This window comes from Platalea leucorodia (genome assembly GCF_965183815.1).
Source record: "Platalea leucorodia genome assembly, chromosome: 5".
Taxonomy (NCBI): Eukaryota; Metazoa; Chordata; class Aves; order Pelecaniformes; family Threskiornithidae; genus Platalea; species Platalea leucorodia.
In genome coordinates, this window is record NC_138827.1 from 26,739,444 (window position 1) to 26,756,834 (window position 17,391).

At 45.9% G+C, this 17,391-nt stretch overlaps 1 protein-coding gene across 1 annotated transcript in view; it reads left to right on the forward strand.

Moving 5' to 3' along the window:
* Positions 1–6,428: 6,428 nt before the first annotated feature.
* GLIS1 (GLIS family zinc finger 1) overlaps positions 6,429–17,391 on the forward strand; it is a gene marked incomplete at its 3' end in the record, with an annotated part of 212,870 nt that continues 201,907 nt past the window's right edge. Inside the window, exons 1-2 of the mRNA XM_082314448.1 lie at positions 6,429–6,531; positions 11,645–12,034. Of these exons, the coding sequence (XP_082170574.1) occupies positions 11,683–12,034 (352 nt within the window). The 5' untranslated portion in view covers positions 6,429–6,531; positions 11,645–11,682. The remainder of the gene's footprint in view (positions 6,532–11,644; positions 12,035–17,391) is intronic.

Here is a 17,391-nt window from a genome sequence, read left to right on the forward strand (position 1 = left end):
CTAATGAGCCTTTTTATCTTGGCTTTTTGGAAAAGCATATGGAAGTACAAGTCACAGAACAAAACTCTTAGAACTGTAGAAGAGCTCTTCTGGGTTTGGATCATCTTTTGTATAATAAAACTTTTCTAACATTCATCTTGCCTTCTTTTAATATCAGTTACAAATGAGAAAGTGTCAGTTCTTATTTTATGTAAGACTATGACATTTGAGATTATTAGAGTTACTTTGCCACTGAGATCCTTCACTGTTTTTCACAATGTATTCTTTTCCTACCCTTTCCTGTTAAAGGGCTGAGTAGAGATTTACATAGATACTTAGTGTGCCTAAGTGTTTCATAAATTTAGTTGATAACACTTTTAGTGCAGATGAAGTGTGTACTTTAAGAGTAGGAAACAGATGTGCCCAGGAATAAAACATGCTACTCTTCTGTAAGATGGAAATATTCCTTCAGACTAAAATGGGTGTGCAGGAAAGGCATTGTTAAGACACACATACTGCTTAAAAAGCTAGCAGCTTGGATTTTATCTTTAAGGTGACCTAGGAAACTAAGTTCTGATCTACACTGAAACATACAGGAACATTAGTGCATTTAGTAAAACTCCAAGTAATGATACTATGAATTAAAGTTTGGATCAACAGCTTTCTGTTAAGGTGGATAACAAGGATGATTGCAGCATATCCAACTTTTTCAAAATAATACACATTATTGGTAGCTTCTGGTGAAAACTATGACTTTTTCAAAGCATTTTTTTAAACTTATCTGGAAGTAAACCTGTCCAAATTGTTTGAAAATTAACTACTCTATTTTTAAACTGACTCCATTTATTGTGATACCTACACTAGAAAATATGAAGCGTTTAGATGTACCTGCAGTACCTCACTGAAATTTCTTGAGGTAAAAGTGAGCTAAATGGTCTTGCAAATGAATTTAGTGTGATAAGGGAAAACAAAATTTGGATAATTTTCCTTCCATTCCCTTCAGTGTTGTTAGCCCTGTGGGGTTTTGGATGTTTTTTTTTGCTAGAGGACATAAGATCTGCAGATGGGCCACAGTGTCAGTTATGTTGGTGTGATGAAATGATCAGCTGATAGTGAGTGGTTGTATAGTAATAATACTTTAGGGAGCCTGTAAGGTTTGGGTAAAATTAAAAAACCAAATCTACAATGAGACCTGCATATCGCTTTCCTCAGTAGACAGACACGAACTTTTCTTGTAATGCAGACACAGCATGTGTTAGGTGTGATAGTGGATATTAGAACTATATTGTTTCTTCTGCATTGAGGTAGCTTACAGCAAACGCAGTGAGGTGATGGACTGCCTTTCACTATATTTAAAGGTTAGGCACAAAGTCTTTTAAAGCTTCCCCAAGCTTAACTTCTATCACAGGTTTGACTCATGTCAAAGCCTCTTGCCTGCCTGGCTTATTAAATAATTTAATTTGCTTATTTTCTGGTATTGCAATGTGCACCTGGAGTTAAAATGGTGCTTTAGCTAGTACCTCGGGTACAACTGTTGACCCAAATACTTCAGCCAAAAGTTTCAAATATGTTTTTCATGCACTTAAACAGGTGCAGAATATTTTGGGTTTGTTGTTTTGGTTTGTTTTTTTTTTTTTTTATTGCTCTGGTATTTTCTGCAACACTCCCACAACTATAAGCTGTAAGTTGCAGTTAACAGTGTTATAGCTGTCAGCAGCAGGCTTAAAATGTAGACTTCTTTTTGATGCCAAAGTGCTTGAGGTCTGTCCTCTTTGTGTTGCAGTAGAGATTTGCACACGACATCTGCTAATGTGCGTGTGATTCATGGCATTCTCTGTTTATGACAGAAGAGCTTTCGAAAGCTGATCGCTTTGTGGTTTCTTTAAAAGCTCCAAGTTTTAAAGACTTTTTTTTTTTTTTAAGCCTTTACTTAAAAGTGCATCTTTAACTGTATCTCATGCTCATGAATGTAAGTGTACAAGAATATAAAGTGTACGTTGGGTGTCCTCTGAAGATGCAGTAACTGGCTTACACAACTCAAACAGGGATAACATTCTAGTTTTGGCTTTGGGAATAATTATATTCCTCTGGCAAACTGCTGGTGTTTCAAGTTCTTTTATATACTTCTGTCTTAACATAAAAATAATGAGTCTGTGAAGCCTCCGTGAGGTATGGGAAGAGTCTCTTGAGTTCATTTCTGCATTCTGGGTAATGAGGAAAAAAATAAAGCCTCTTTACAGTTGGTTTCTAATGTAACTGTAGTTAAATTGGATCCCTCAAGCCTGATAATATTTCTCATCTGTTTAATCATCTCAAAGCTGAGCTGCATCTTCTTGCTGGATTGTATACCAAATGCACAAGTGAAACCACGAGCATTTGGTTTGATTGCTGGTCTGGTAGCCCTGTGAACTACCTGCCTCTCCCTGCAGGTTAGCTGTAGGCAAGAGCATCTGAAATTATTTCCACTGCAGCTGCGGAGAGGTACGCAGTTGATGGTTTAAATCTGCTTTCCTGTTAGAATGGAGTAATGAAATAGAGGCTTTAGCTCTTAAGCAGTCTCTTATAAATATGAAAAAAAAAAAAAACAAACTATCCTGCTTCATTTTCCGAGATGTAACTGAAAATTCAGGCTGCGGGTGGACAAATGCGGTGGCCCTAGTTCTTGAAACGATTGTACGCTGCTGTCTGAGGGAGCCAGGCAGGACTTGCTCCCTCAACAGGAGCGCTTTGCCACTTTGGAGAATTGTCTCGATGCCAATTGCAGCTCAGGGCCTGAATGCACCCTTGAAATGAAGTGGTTTCAATTCTGTTGCTGCTTACTTTGAACAGAGGCTGTATTGTATCTACTGCGCTTGGTGTCCTAAGGCCTCGAGCAGCCATCTTCCCCCCTACTGAGATACACGGATGGCTCCGAGGGCAAGGCGAGCACCCCTGCAGATGCATCCAGCTGCAACTATGGAAGTATCAGTCTCCTGCTGATGAATTTGCTGGTACCTGGTCCGTCACAGGCAAGTCGTGCAGTCTGTGGGCAGTATGCTCACTGGACCTCCTCCAGCTGCTGGAACTGGCCATGTGAGGGATCTGATGCTCTGCCTGGGCGGGAGGGCCTGACACTTTCTGGGAGTTGGGTGTATGTGTGTGTGAATCCGTATGGGGTGGCCCTAGGAGCACCCGCAGCAATGGAGGTGCTTCTTGCCACGCGCAGTGCTGTCCCCTCTCCCCATGGGATGAATGGTGGCAGCTTGCAGCGCTTTGCGTGTTCAGGCAGGCATTTGATAGCTGTAGGCCTTCACAGCTGATGGCAGCCATGCTCCTACCACTCCCATCGCCACCTTTCTACAAAGATGCAATAAAGAGATGGAAGGTCGGGGTGGAATCTTCACAGATGCTGCAAGTTGAGGACACTCCCCACTACCTACACACCTTCCCCTCGCTGTGGTCTTGATATTTTCCATCACCAGTAGTGTGTTAACATATTTGCTATGTGGATCAAATGCATTTGGGTGCCGTGGACATACCTGGAGTGTGATTTGCCAAGCTCTTGTGTTGTAAGGGGATGTTCTCCCATCAGAATATTGCTTCCCCTCACTGCAGACTCATGGTAGAGATTTGCATCTGGCATATCAGCTTTGGATAAACCTGCAGTATAAACAAACTGCGCAGCTCCCTTGTGTTTGAGAAAGGCTGTGAGAGAGAGCAAAACCTACATTCTACTCTGATTTCAGAGGACAAAAAATAAATTAGAGAAGACCTCACTTTTCTGCCCTTGCAAACATCTTGCGACTATAGTAGAGCTAGTCAGTCAGGAGATAAATGAACATGGTGTCTCTGGAGCCTGCCATGAGATCAAAGCACAAATTCAAGGGGGAATAGTTCCCTGCATGGCCTGCTGGATACGCTAACTGATTCTTCTAATAGGTGGTGATGGCATAGGAGTTCTCTCTCTCTTTTTTTAATCCCCCTAAAGAGTCAGTTCCAGGAGTAGGAAGAATTTCAGAGAAAACTGTGGCCTAAGAAGCACGTGTGTGTGTTCACACAGTCATCAAAGGAACCAAGTCCGGAGTGAATAGTGAGGTCCTCTCCCTCCCCTGCCCAAAACACACACACAAAAAAATACAGGCTTTGCCTTTGGTATCTTGAATAACTCAATTTTTAAATCCGACTACTAGAACAACAGTGCTGGGGTGGGCTGTTGTATTTAACTGCATCTTGTCTGAAAAGCTATGGTTAGAGGCCTGGCGTGAATTTTGAAGAAATCGGAGTTGGATTATATAGCCTCCTGGGAATCAAAGATTGTTATAGGTTATGCGTAAGCATCGTTCTCCACTCTCACTTAGCAAGCTCCAGTTGTGGGCTTACTAACATTAGGATGTTTCAGATGAAGAGACAGGTTGGGTGACTACCTTCAGGGCAAGCTTTGAGGACTAGGTAGGTGGGACACCGGCTTTGTAAACCGCTGGGTTCCCTGTCTGTTCACCAGCAGAGGTCACTGCTCAAAAAAGGTTTGGGGAAGCACCAGGCTGGGGACCTTTGATAGTACAAAGTTTTGGGTTGAGCACAGGGCTGTAGCTCAAAGTTAGGTACTGAAGGAGCTGTCGCCTTTGCAGACCCTGGCAGCTGGGTCTGGGGAAGGACTGATCAGCAACCACAACGCGTTGTAGGAAGAGAAAGCCCAGCCTCATAGCGCAAGCTGGACACAGCCAGGGAGAAATGGTTTGTCCTTGCCTTTATCACAGAGATCCTGTGCAGCCCTTCAGCTCTTCACAGGTGGCCGCTCTGTGCAAGACTCCCAGTTTCCGCATGCTCCGTTTGGCACACCAAGGGTTGAGTTTAACAGATGGAACTGGAAACGTGCTCTACCATATACAATGATGGGAAATGCTAAATAACCTGGAGCTAGGGGTGGGGGAAGCAGTCAGTCTTTGTCACAAGTTTAGCACTCAAACAGAAGCTTTTGGCTTCTGGGCCTCTGTTGTAAAATGGGGCTTAGTCTAACCCCACCCTCCCTCACCTCCAACGATGATAAGTGAATACTTGTTCACAAATCAGTAGGCTGCTGCAGTGATGGGCACCAAAGAAACGCCTTGGAGAAAATTAATAAATCTGTATTCTTCACAGGGCTTGGCTGATGTGTAGTAAATACATTCAATGTGTGGTCCAGACGCTATGCCAATGGAGAAGAGCGACTAGCTGCTCATTCAGCAATGACTGTCTTCAGTGCATTGAATATATGGATCCCCAGGCAAAATGACTGTGGAGCCATGTTATAAAGCCAGTACTATAACTCATTTATAATAGACATGAATTGAGGTTGTACCAGTAATTCTAGTCCTGGCATGTCCCAATGCTGAGGATTGGATTTTACAAGCTGAACATTCTTAAGTTGTGCTGTCCTGGGTTTTTTTGTTTGTTTGTTTGTTTATAACTTAAGTTTCTTTTGCTATCTGTGTTGTGTATGCATGGTGGAAGAGATGAATCTACTTATGGACTGATGCAGAGAAAATACAGATGAATGTTTGCGGAAGCTAACTTCAGGTGTAAACAACCATGTCCTGAATGGAGGCTGGTCAAACCCTTCATTGAAGGTTTTTTTTTCCCTCAAAGTCCTCTAGAACAATCTGCCAGTTAACTGGGGGGGCAGGAGGGAGGGAGAAATCTGTAGTGTTACGGTGGCCTTTGGAGATGCTGGTCGTGTCTTGCAATCTCTGCAAGACAAAGGTGGATTCAAGATTATCGTATGATTTTCCTAAAATATGCTAGCTATTGAAAAGAGACTTGTTTTTAAAAGATAAGTCACAGTGATCTGAGAAATCTATTTTTTCTAACTACAAGAGCTATAAACAAATCTGTAAGTTATGAGGCAATAGTTGAGTACATCGCTAGATAATGTGTGGTCAGTTTGACCCTGCTGTCTTAATTTAGGAGGTCATTTTAAAACCACTATAAAGAAGGGCTTTGTGCTGCCTTAAAGGGATATGGGCAATCTCTAAGAAACAGGCATACTTACAGAGACAATCCCTTTGGTTCAGTTTTTGTTTGCTTGTTTCTTTTTTACTATCTGTGGTGCAGTAAATTAAAACAAAAACAAGTTTGGACTTGGCATGCAGTGCCAGTAAATAAACTGCTGTGTGTGAATCGACAGCTCGTTTGCAACCAGGTTATTTATAACAAAGTGTGTTATTTCTCCCACTAGAGAGCTTGTTTTGCCCTATATTAACAGAATGCTTATGCTAACGCCTCCCACCTCTGTCTATACTGCAGCAGGTACACAAAGGCCTCACAATTTCAATGGTGTCCTTTTGAAATTTATTTTTGTTGCCTGCTGGAGTAGAAGCAGGGATTTCAGTATGTGAACTAGAGATTAATACTTCAACTCTGCTTGTTTGCTCTGTGCAGCTCACTTTACCTGTATCCGTTCTGCTTCATTCCTCTCGTCCCACAGAAGAACTGCTCAGGGAACTGGAGTTTTCAGCTTCTACGAGTTTCTTGAAGATCTGGTTTGTGACCAGCCGTAATGCTGAGGCGAGTTACAACCATCCGTTCCTGACAAAGGTAAAGAGCATGCTTTGAAGACTAGATTTGGTGAACTGGGGTACCCTTCAGGTAATGTCCTTTCCCCCCTCCTGTTTCCCTCACATTGTACAGATGATCTCTCATTGTCATTATGTGTATTCACCTCCCAGGCGTATTCATCTCAAGTCAGGACAGCTGCGCCCTTGCTTGTGCAGCTGTGACCATAGGGACTCATGCTGTCCAGAGCAAAGAGGCCGCGTGTCTGCAAAAGCACCTGTAGACCCTGAGAAAACCACTGCGGTGGCAATGACTTGATTTTGGCGGGTATCAGCAGGGAAAAACTGAAGTATCAAACTTGTTTAAACTTTGTTTTTCTCCTCACTGCTCTGTGTAATCTTGGAGTTGGGCCTGGTGTGATATGGCCTTGTGTGTGCTCAGGGCACAATTATGCTAACTGTGCTGTGGTGGTGCAGGACTGCCTGGTTTCTGTGGCTAACATGGTCCAGGAGCTGGTTTTGGTGTCACAGACTTGCCCTGCCACCACCAATGCCCAGAACCACGAGGGCAGGGAACTTGGTGGTGTTTCAGCTCCATCTGGCTACAAGGACACCAGTCGGCACAATCAGCACTGTTGCACCAGCAATTGTCTGTCCTGGCTTTTTCTTAGTTGCTGTGAGATAAGATTTCAGCCTAGCCTGAGCCCCTCACCTGAGACTACTGTTTTCTCTTTCTTTGGAGTGAATGGGCAGATGGGCAAGTCTGTGGTCACTTATCACCTGTGATATCACCTACCCACTTGACCTAGGGAGAGGATATTCAGGCAAGCAGTTGCATTCCTCTATGTGTTTTTTAACCCAGATTGCAACCTCACTTTTCACACATGACTTGGAATGAAGCAACTCCCAGGGACTAGCTGCAGGGACTGAGGGTGTCCTATCTGCCTCAACTGAAAGGTCTGCTTTGGTGATGGCAACTTCATTAACAGAGGGAAGAGGCAACTGGGCCAGCTGTGGGTCATGCTATGACCCATGACCACAGCCCTCAGCAACCAGGAATGTTGAACAAGAAGGCTAATATGGAGAAATCTCCCCCCATCCTATTAAAGGGAGGGTATTGCTGTCATGGGGAGAGAGACCAATGTCAGGTTTACACAAGGACACAAGGAGGGGAGACACCTATCTAGCTTGTGGATGTAGTGACAACATTGGGTGAATCAGTATTTGCTGCACAGCTTGTGCAGACAGCAAAGTCATGGTGACCCAGGGCATAAAACAGTCTTAGCAGCCACGATTGCACGTGCTTGGCCTTCGTTCCAGAACCAAAACATATGAAGTGTCTTCTGATTCAGCAGGGAGGCTCCTCCCACCACTTGTTCCTCCCAGGTCTGTGGACTTGCCGGAGGAGCCAAGTTATTGCTTTGGAAGAGCTCTAGGTGTCAAGTCTCTATCAGGCACAGCTAGGTCTGGAGGAGGATGTCCATCCACCGCCTGCTGCCCTTGCTCAGGCGCGGGGATGGGCATCCCCAGCTGGATAATCCCGGCAAAGACAGGGCAGCTGCCAAATGTCTCGCTTGAAACTGAGGAAATAGTGGCGCGAGAGAAGGTTTGAGGCCATGGGACCTCATTTCCTACTGGGCTTGAAGGAATGTGGGTACCTGCAGCTTGAGCTATGCAGTCTACATCTCTGTAAAGATGATCTGCCATGGAGAAATTTACCTCGCTGTGAAGGGCCTTAACCCTACGTGCTGTTGAAGCTTGGAGCTGTGATGTGCTTCAGTCCGAAGCCTTCCTGGCCACCTGTGTGAAAAAGGCTTTTTTTTTTTTTTTCCCCGCTCCGAGGGTGCCCGGAGCATGGAGGAGGCTCTGTGCCCCCTCCTGCCTGCGGGCAGCCCAGCCCCGGGCCATTGCTGAGCGAGTGGCGGCACCTGCCGGTATTTTGCAGAATATTCTGGATAATGGTGAGAAAAAGAAATAGAATTAAACAGCGGTTCAGAGCAGGACAGGCGTGGCCTGAGGTAGGGAATTCAGAATGATGTGGGTTAACAAGGTGAGAGCAGCCGAAGTGTTTAAGTCTGTCCTTTTCTCTGCTTGCTGCGGGAAGATCCCTAACCATGAAAGAAAATCCCTTTAGGAAGTTATACAACATATCCCAAACTACCTGTTTTCTAGGAAAACCCCTCTAGTTTAGTTATTTAGACACTGTGCATCGATATAGGTGTAATAATTTGCACAAGCTGAGGCCATGTTCAGGATCCACCTAAACACTAGTTTTTTCCTGAGCTGGAAGCAGTGGGATTACCCTGGTTACACTGCGTTCCAGAATAATATTTCCCTCAGTAAATTTTACTGCCTCTTCACATCACTGGGGTTTAGGCCATTACCACGGTGTATTTGTGTCTTAAATAGTTACTATTTCTGGTAGCACTGCCAGGTGCCTTTAGTGTTTCCAAATTGAATAGAAAGAGCGGCTTGGTCCTGAGGGCCCCACAGACCGATGGGACTGGGGAATGGATGTAGGTTAGCAGAGCGCTGAGCGGTGGTGTGCAGCTGTAGAGAACAGCTACGCAGTGGGATAACATACGCTGAGAATTTTTACTTTGTTTTTATAAATCCCCAGGATGTCACCATTAAAATTCAGCGTTTGTGCCAGCTAGTTGATAGTTTTGTTTCCTATAGAGGTAAGGTGGGGATTTCTCCCTTTTTGTAGCATCTTGCTCACACTAACATATTCTGAGGACATTTACTGGTTTTCAACCACATTTGACAGAGACCTATTAACTTCTGACAAGACGTGGCCTTACAGAAGAAAAAGACCCTATTACTGCCCTCGTTGAGGGTAAAGGCTGGCAAGCTCCTTCTTTTGTAGACCTCAGGGCATCCACGCTGGGCAGGAAGGGGGGAGAGGCACACGGCTCCCAGAACTGCATGTTCCATCTCAAGATCTTGTGTCTTTTATGGAGAGTCGCCTTCTTCCCACCAAATCCACAACATTCCTAGCATTTGCCAAGAAAAAGTCATGCCCTCCCGTATGGACCATTCCTTTACTCTGCAGGGTGGCATGTGTTATTAAGGGGATGTATAAAACTGTGAGTGAGGCACTCTGTGCAGCATCTGTGCTGCGAAAAGATGAAGATCTTGGTCGTCTAGCTGCGGGACGCTCCTCAGGAGGGGTGTAGCAAGACACCAGTTCAGTAGCTGTCCCTCCGCCTTGTGCTAAATCTCCCCAGCTTCTCCTTTAGGTTTGATGTGAACAGGCATGATTTCCAACCAGGTGTCTGTCTGATTTACACCTGTGTAAATCAGGGGTGAGTCTGAGTCACTCCTACCTTTGAGCTGTCCTGGTGTGTCGCAGACCTGCTGTGCTGCACCTGTGCTGACAGCAGCATGCTGGGCAGCAGGGTGCAGATGTCCCCGAGCCAGGAAAGCGTGGGCTGGTAAATCTTGCTGGTGCAAAGCTGAGAATCGTAGCTCAGCCTGCGTTTGCTTGGAACCAGGCCCAAGCTAATAAACCCAGCTAGATTGCTTCCAGACCCAAGCTGGCCCAGGAGGAGCCAGCGCAAATGTCACTGCTCTGTGCTGCGTGCTCTGAGCTAGCTTAATTGTCTCTAACGGATTGGGCCAGCTCCAGGCACCTGTAGGACAGGAATGGAATGATGCAGGGCCACCATATAGAGAGAAGCACTAAATACACCTGAAACTGTGTGATGGAGGAGATGTCTTGGCCAGGTTGTACCCACTTCTGACACATCTCCTTCTTCCCGGGCCCAGGCCCTTGGCAAGGTTTTTGCTCTCTCCCGCTGCTCCTCTGTGACACACTGCAGTTGCTGTGGCTTTCGCACAGAAGTTGTTTATAGGGCGCTGCCGGCTGTTCAGCGGCCGGGTGGTTTGCTGGTGTCCCATGGTTCCCGCCTGCCGTGCGCCCGGCGCAGAGGCAGCCAGACGTGCGAGCGGGTTGCCTGGGGACGGGTGTGGGGGACCCTCCAGGCCCGCGGGCAACGGGGAAGAGACCAGGCCCTCGGCGGCCGGTGTGAGGGAAGCACATGGACCACGGGCAAGCACCGGGACCCCTCGCCGCCGGGGTGGCACCGGCAAGGTGCGGGCCCTCTGACGAGGCTCGGGGCGCAGGGAGGTGCTGAGCCTCTCCCGACGCCCGCGGCAAGCGCGGGTTCCCCGGCTCCTTCCCCTTCTCCGGCGAGGCGAGGCCGCGAGGGGTGCCCGGGCCCGCCGGCGGACCCCGCTCCCCGCCGCGCCGCTGTCAAAGCCCCGAGGGGCGGCCCCGGCGGCACAGCCCTCCCCCTGCCCGCCCCGACTGGCCCGAGCGAAGGGCTGGCCCCGCCGCCGCGCCAGGGTAATGGCCCGGGCCGCCTTCACTCAGGCAGCCGGCCCTGCGTCGGGGGAGCGGGGCTGAGCCCATGAGCCCGGCGCGGCGGCGGCAGGACGGGGCGCGGGGGCGGCGAGAGCCGGCGGGCAGCGCGTCCCCCCGGGCGGCCCCTCCCAGGTAGGAGCGCGGGGGCGCGGCTGTCACCGCCGCGCCGAGGCGCTGCCCGCGCCCGGGCGGGCTCTCCCTCCCTCCCTCCCTCCCGCACGTCTCGGCGCGGCGCCGGGGCCGGTGACCCAGGGGCCGCGGTGAGCCCGGCGTGAACGCCCGGCGTTGGCAAACACGCCCTGCGGCGTTGCGTGCGCTGCCGCCGCGTCCGCTGTTGCCTGGGTGGCCCCTGTTTGGATGCCTCAGCTGAAAGGCACCGGCCTCGACGCAACCCCGGCCGTGTGCTGTGCCGGGCCCCCCTCCCCTCCCCTCCCGGCCGGTCTCGCCTTCCCCGGAGCGGTTACGAAAAGCCCGGCGGTGTTGCCTAGAGAGGGAGGACAGCCGACGCGCGGCGCCAGCCGCCCCGTCCCTCACAGGCGAGCCGCCGCCGGGGTCTGAGCCCGCCGGTTCTTGCCCCTCCGGCCGGTGTGCGTGAGAGCGCGAGCGGGGCTGCGGGCGCGTCACGCTCCCCGCGGCCGGCTGCGGGCTGCCTCGCGCCGCACGGGCGGCGGTTAACGGCCGTTGGCGGCGCGCGCGGCGGGGCTGAGGCGGCCGCCGGCGCGGGGCTGAGGCGGCGGGGCTGAGGCGGCCGCCGGCGCTGACCCCCGCCGTGTGCCGCTCGGTGCAGGAGAGCGGCGAGGGCCCTGGCAGCAGCCGGACGCGGACATGCACTGTGAGCTCGCAGGGGGTCAGAAAGCCAGCGCCGGTCCGGCTCGCTTCGAGGTGACTGATAAATGCCAGGGAGCGCCTCTGAAGGAACTGCCGCGGGTGACCCGTCCCAGCAGTGGTAAAGCTCTCTTGAATCCTCAGATGTCCTTTGAAATAACTGTCAGCAACGGCAGTGACCACACGGAGCCTCAGCAGAGCCCCCCTGAAATGTCAGCGCCTCTGCTAGATTTCATCCCCAAAAGACCCAGCATATTCGAGAGGATCCCAATTCTGCCCAGGGCACAGGAGCTGCGATGCGCTAGAGGCTCCAAAGATTATTTCCAGCAGCAGAAACATCAAAGCGTGAAGGGTGAGTTTAAAAATGCATGAACTAAACACTACCACCACAAAAAAAAAAATATATATCCACCACCCAAACAAAAATGTGCCTTTTTTTTTGGTGGTTTCCCCCTCCCCCCCTTCATTTTGGTCTTCAGTATATTTTCTAACTTGTTTGTTAAACTGCAAGCTTTAAAACTTTTTTTTTTTTTCCTATGCACCTTGGAGGCGCAGGATAAACCAGGCTGTTTTTTGCCGATGGGCAGCAAGGCAATTCTCAATATTCTTTAAGAAATCCTGAGACCAGCATCTTCGTTGGTTCTCCTGAGCGACTGCTGCTTGGTGTGGTCGCTTCTCAGAGGTGGTTGTTTTGAGGATGGTGCTGAACACAGGGTTAGTCTGTCCTGCGCCTGAGCGTGCGTGTGCGGTGTTTGTTTGTGAGTATGCCTGACTGACAATAAATGCCTAGTTCTTATTCAGCAGTTTCACCACGGTTGCTTGGATTTATAGTTTGTATTTCAAGGAAGTGTTACAAATGCTGGATTCAGGCAGTGAATCCTCAGATTCGGGATTCCTGGTGCCTGAAAGGCATGGCATAAGGGCAAATTCTGCTAGTTAACAAATGCCCAATTTTCATCTGTCCATTGTTGAAGAAGTGGCACTGAAGTTAGGTTAGGAATTGCCCACTAAAGTCTGTTAGTTACCCTTTTGAGCTAGAAGTTGTTAATGGAGCTGGAATTTGTTAATAAAATTTAGTTTTAAAATAATCCCTCTAAGGTATCACTGGATGGGATCAGAGGGAATTCAAGCATTCCTTTATGCCGCAAAGCCACTTGCAGAGACATATATGCACCTAAGGTTATTAGTATTAAAGCAATGTTTTCTGTAATGTTAAAAAGGCAGTTCTCTTTTTCTCTTCTCAGTGCTTTCCCATTCTCTATTTTAGAGATGTACATGCTGTTATCTTCTTGGTGTAAGACAGTTCCCACTAGGATTCTTTCAGTGCATCCCTTTCTGTCCATTCTTCTGAAAAATAAAAGTAGACCGTGTGCCGTTGGACTAGTAACATTTTCTATTGTGAGCTTGTTACCTAGGGTGATGGCACCTTTCATTGCCATGAAGTTATGTTAATGAACACCTCAATCTGTGCGAGGTCTGTCCTGCAAATCGTAGGGTGTGTTTGTTCATCACCAGTGAGTACAGACAGAGTGGAGCAGCAGGTTATAAATTACCTTTTTTATTTTTCTGTTTGTTAATGCTGCAATTCTGCTCTCCCGACTTGAAAAAAAAAAAAAAAAAAAAAAAAGGTTGTTAATGTTTGGCAAGAATGAAATGAAGGTCTGTTACACAGAACCAGGTTTGGAGGGGGGAGAAGAAGGAGGATTCATGAAGTACAAAGGGACAGCTATGAGCTCTAGTACCGCTGTGTTGCTGCGACTGCTGCCTGTAGAAGGGACTCATGAGATGTTCGAGTCCCTTGGGGTCTCATGAGTGAGGTTGGTGCCACTCGACTAGGGTTCGTACCAGCTTAAAACCCTACCCATGCGTTGCCCTACTCAAGCAGACTGTTAAAGCGCTTTCCTTTTTTTTTTTTTCTCCTCTCTTTTTTTTTTTTTTTTCTTTTTCACTTTGAGCTACTGATTCCTCTTCTCATGCTTATTTCTCTTGTGGGTGCTGCAGAGGGCAGGGGTGTAGGGAGAGTAAGAAGAAAAGTGTAATTTCCATTCACTACTTCTTATAGTAGGTGTAGGTGGGCATGGGGAGAAGGATGCTAATTCATCTTTCCTGACTGATCAATTTCCCCTTTTCACCACTGGGAAAAAAATTGTGTTCTAAGTTTTGTTGCTTTTTTTTGTTTAATGCGTTTTCTGTTCAGGGTGTTACCTTGTGGTTTCTTCAGCATATGGGTGACTTGAGTCATGGGAATAAGTAGGAGGTATCCATGGGCAGAATAGGGTTCATTTACTGAGCGTGGTGATTTGATTGATAATGTTGGATTTTTCCAAAGATGGCAGCACTGGTTTTTTTGGGGTGTTTTTGTTTTGTTTTGTTTTTGCTGGCCGCCCCCCCCCCCCCCCCCCCATATTTTCAGGAGAAGTTAGGGAAAGTAAAATTCTGGGCTAGAGTCTGATTTAAAATGAGTGGGCTGTGTTGGTCCTTCTGACCTGTACGGTGTCAGGAAGTGCCTTAACGTCCACTCAGGCATTTTGGAGTTCTCCGGTTGAATATTGTGAGCTGCCAGCCCCTCCTCAGCACCCTGCACTTCTGAGTCAGTTTCACAGAAATAACAGAAGTCACTCAATTGCTTGCTGTGATCTAATTGTAAAATCAGAGCTCTGTGTATCTAAAGTGAGCTATGCTGCAGACTGGAGAGCCGCTGATCTTTCATGGAGTGGTGTAAACCGTCTCCCAACAACCCTGGTTCTCTCAGGACGATAAAGAAAAGAACCAGGGACAGCTGTATGTGGATGTGATATAACAAGATATAGCTAAGAAGTGGGAATGAGGGAAATATTCTGATTTACACAGTAAAAAGTTTTGGGAAGGAACCTGATGACAGCTTGATTTCAGATCATCGTGTTGTGCGTCTCCTGCTCCCCAGCCCCAGAGTACTGTGTACCCAGTAATTCCCTCTGCAATCTGGGTTAGATTACAGAATGTGCCTCCTGGTTTTGGTTTATCCACAGTTGAAAGCTGCAAGTAGGGAGGGTAAAAGACCCTCTTTAACAAGAGCAAAATAAATTTTTATAGTTGCCTGTAAAAAATATTTTTTTTTTCTAAACATGCCTTTATTTTTTTTAATTTTTTTTCAAAAAAGAATTAATCAAAATGATACACTACCCTACTAATAAAAAGGGTAGCTTTGAAGTAATCACAACAGGGAAGAAGCATCCTGCTCTTGTAATGTCTCTGTGGTATTACTCTACTGCTTCACAGTGTTTAAGTTACGATCCTGCAAAATGCTTCCGTGCCTCAGCAAGTCTTTTTACATGAACAGTCAAACAAAAACTTGAGGGATGGTGGTGGGGGTTACTTCTGGGAGTCAGATCATTTGGGTCTAAACTTGGAAGGATGGAACTGTTGGTTGTTTACAAAAAATACCAGTATTTTGGATTTGTGCTTCATGTTTTGTTCTGTTTGGGAGCTGTTTAAAATAAACACCCAGTTTTCACCCAGCCTTCCCCTTCTGGTACAATTGGCTGTGATACACACCACGCTTTTCTTGATCATTGATTTCCCTGTGTGTCACAAGGCAGAGTATTTGCACCCAGACAGTGCTTCTTAGAGGCATTTGTGGTCTGCTCGGCATAGAGTAACTGTACCATAAGGTATGAAGTCCATTTTACAACGTTTTTCTGGGATTCTGTGGTTTTGGTTCTGTTTCACTGAATTTCATGCTATGGTATTACCATTTTGAAAGTAACCCAGGGCAAAATAATTATTGTCAACAGGAAAGAAACTTTTGGGAAAGCAAGCTTTAGTGGTGACAAAAGAGTAATCTATAAAGATGTCAAATATCTCAGTTTTTTAATGACATTGATTATGGTGGTTACCAGGAAACACTTCTCCTTTTCATTCTTTTCCAGTTTTGTTCAGTGTACCTAATTCATGACTCAGTAGAAATGACGAGATTTATCCTGTTAGTTGTGCCACTGGGAAATCATCCAAATGGCCCAGACCTTTGCAGTAACCACTTCAGATATTAACTTACAGCGGGCAAAACAATAAGCTGTTCGGGTTGCAGTAGTTGGACGTTTCCTTGTTGAGAGTATTTTTTATTCAGACAAGGAGAAAGTGGGTGGTGGTGGTTGTTGTTGTTTTTTTTTTTTCTTTTCTGTAGCTGCTTTCAGCAAACATGCAACCGTCGTATTGAAATATATTAATTTTCTTCTGCTGTTGAGAAGGAGGGTTAAATCTTGCCATTGCAACCCCCTGTGACTATTCCCTTGGTTAGCAGGACAGTCCTTGCATACGTAACAGCTTATGCTGTTGAGATCTTAAGCAAAAGCATATGTTTTGGTTATATGACTTATTAGGTGTATCAACTGGTCTTGGGCCTGATTCTGCCGTTTTCTTTCATACACCTTGTCTGTGTTCACCTGAATTATCCCACTGGAGCAAATGGGACTGCCTAGAGCTGATAAATATTATATGGACTGATAAGAAGACAGGGAGTGGGCTCACTGGTATGGTGATCTCTAAACTCTCTCAATTTTATATAGAGCTATAGTAATAAATTTTTCTTCTTTTCACTGTAGTTCTCTTGCTTGCTGCATTTGAACTCTCCACTACAAAGAGGAATTTAAAGGTTTATTTGAACAGAACTTGCAGTTACAGAACTCCTTTTTATTTCATGGTCTTTTTTTTTTTTTTTTTTTTTTTAAGGGGCAAAAGGAGACAAAACTGCAGATTGGAGAATGTGCATAAAGTCATTTGGAATAAATCGTGACTGTCCCCTCCTCCCTCAAACTGGCTAAAATGCTTACTTGTCTTGAATAGGAAAATAACTTTCAGTTACTTGCTGCTGAAGGAAGTTCTTCCAAGGATTTGTGTTGCAAAATCAGAGTCACCGAATTGAGGATGACCCTTTCATGGATTTAATTTAAAAGAAGTTTAATTGTATCTAATAATTAAATTCTTTGTTATTTAGGGATTGGCAGTAGAGAATATTTAGTAAATACAAACCAGAAGATCTAACGATCATCCTGTCATATAAAGGCATTCAATACTTGTAAAGTAAAAGCAAAAAACCCCATTACGCTTCAGGAAAAAAATACAGCTATTGGAAAAAAGGAAGAGCATAAATATTGTCTCTATCTTAATATTGTGTAGTATTATATGGAATAACAAATAATGTCCGATTACAGGAAATAAGTCTGATCTGTGGAAGAGATTTTGTAACTTCTTGAGTTTTACTTGAAGGAACAGAAGTAAAAAATAAGAAATTACTTTCTCTGGCTTTAAAATGTTACATTAACAAAGGGAATGAAAACGGGGATTATTATATACTCTACTAAATGTGATGAGAAAAATGTCTTTTCCTTTCTTCTTTTATAGTAAGAAAAAGTTTAAAATCTAGATCTTGCAAGTACTTAAGTATGTGCATTACCGTGTTCCTGTCAGTAGTCTCATCAATTACAAATACTTTTGACTTAGAATATTCTAAATTATGTATTCAACTATATCTAAACGATTATTTGTGTGTTAAGAGTTCAACCCTGTATACACATAAGCTGTTAAAGTGTATGCTGAGGATTTTTAGTAGATTTGAGATTATATTCTAGAAGCACTCCAAGATTCTATTTAGTAAAACTACTAAATTTAATTTGAGTGTCTTCTGGGAGATAGTACTTCTTTATTGCATCAAAGTTGGGGGTTTTTTGGTTT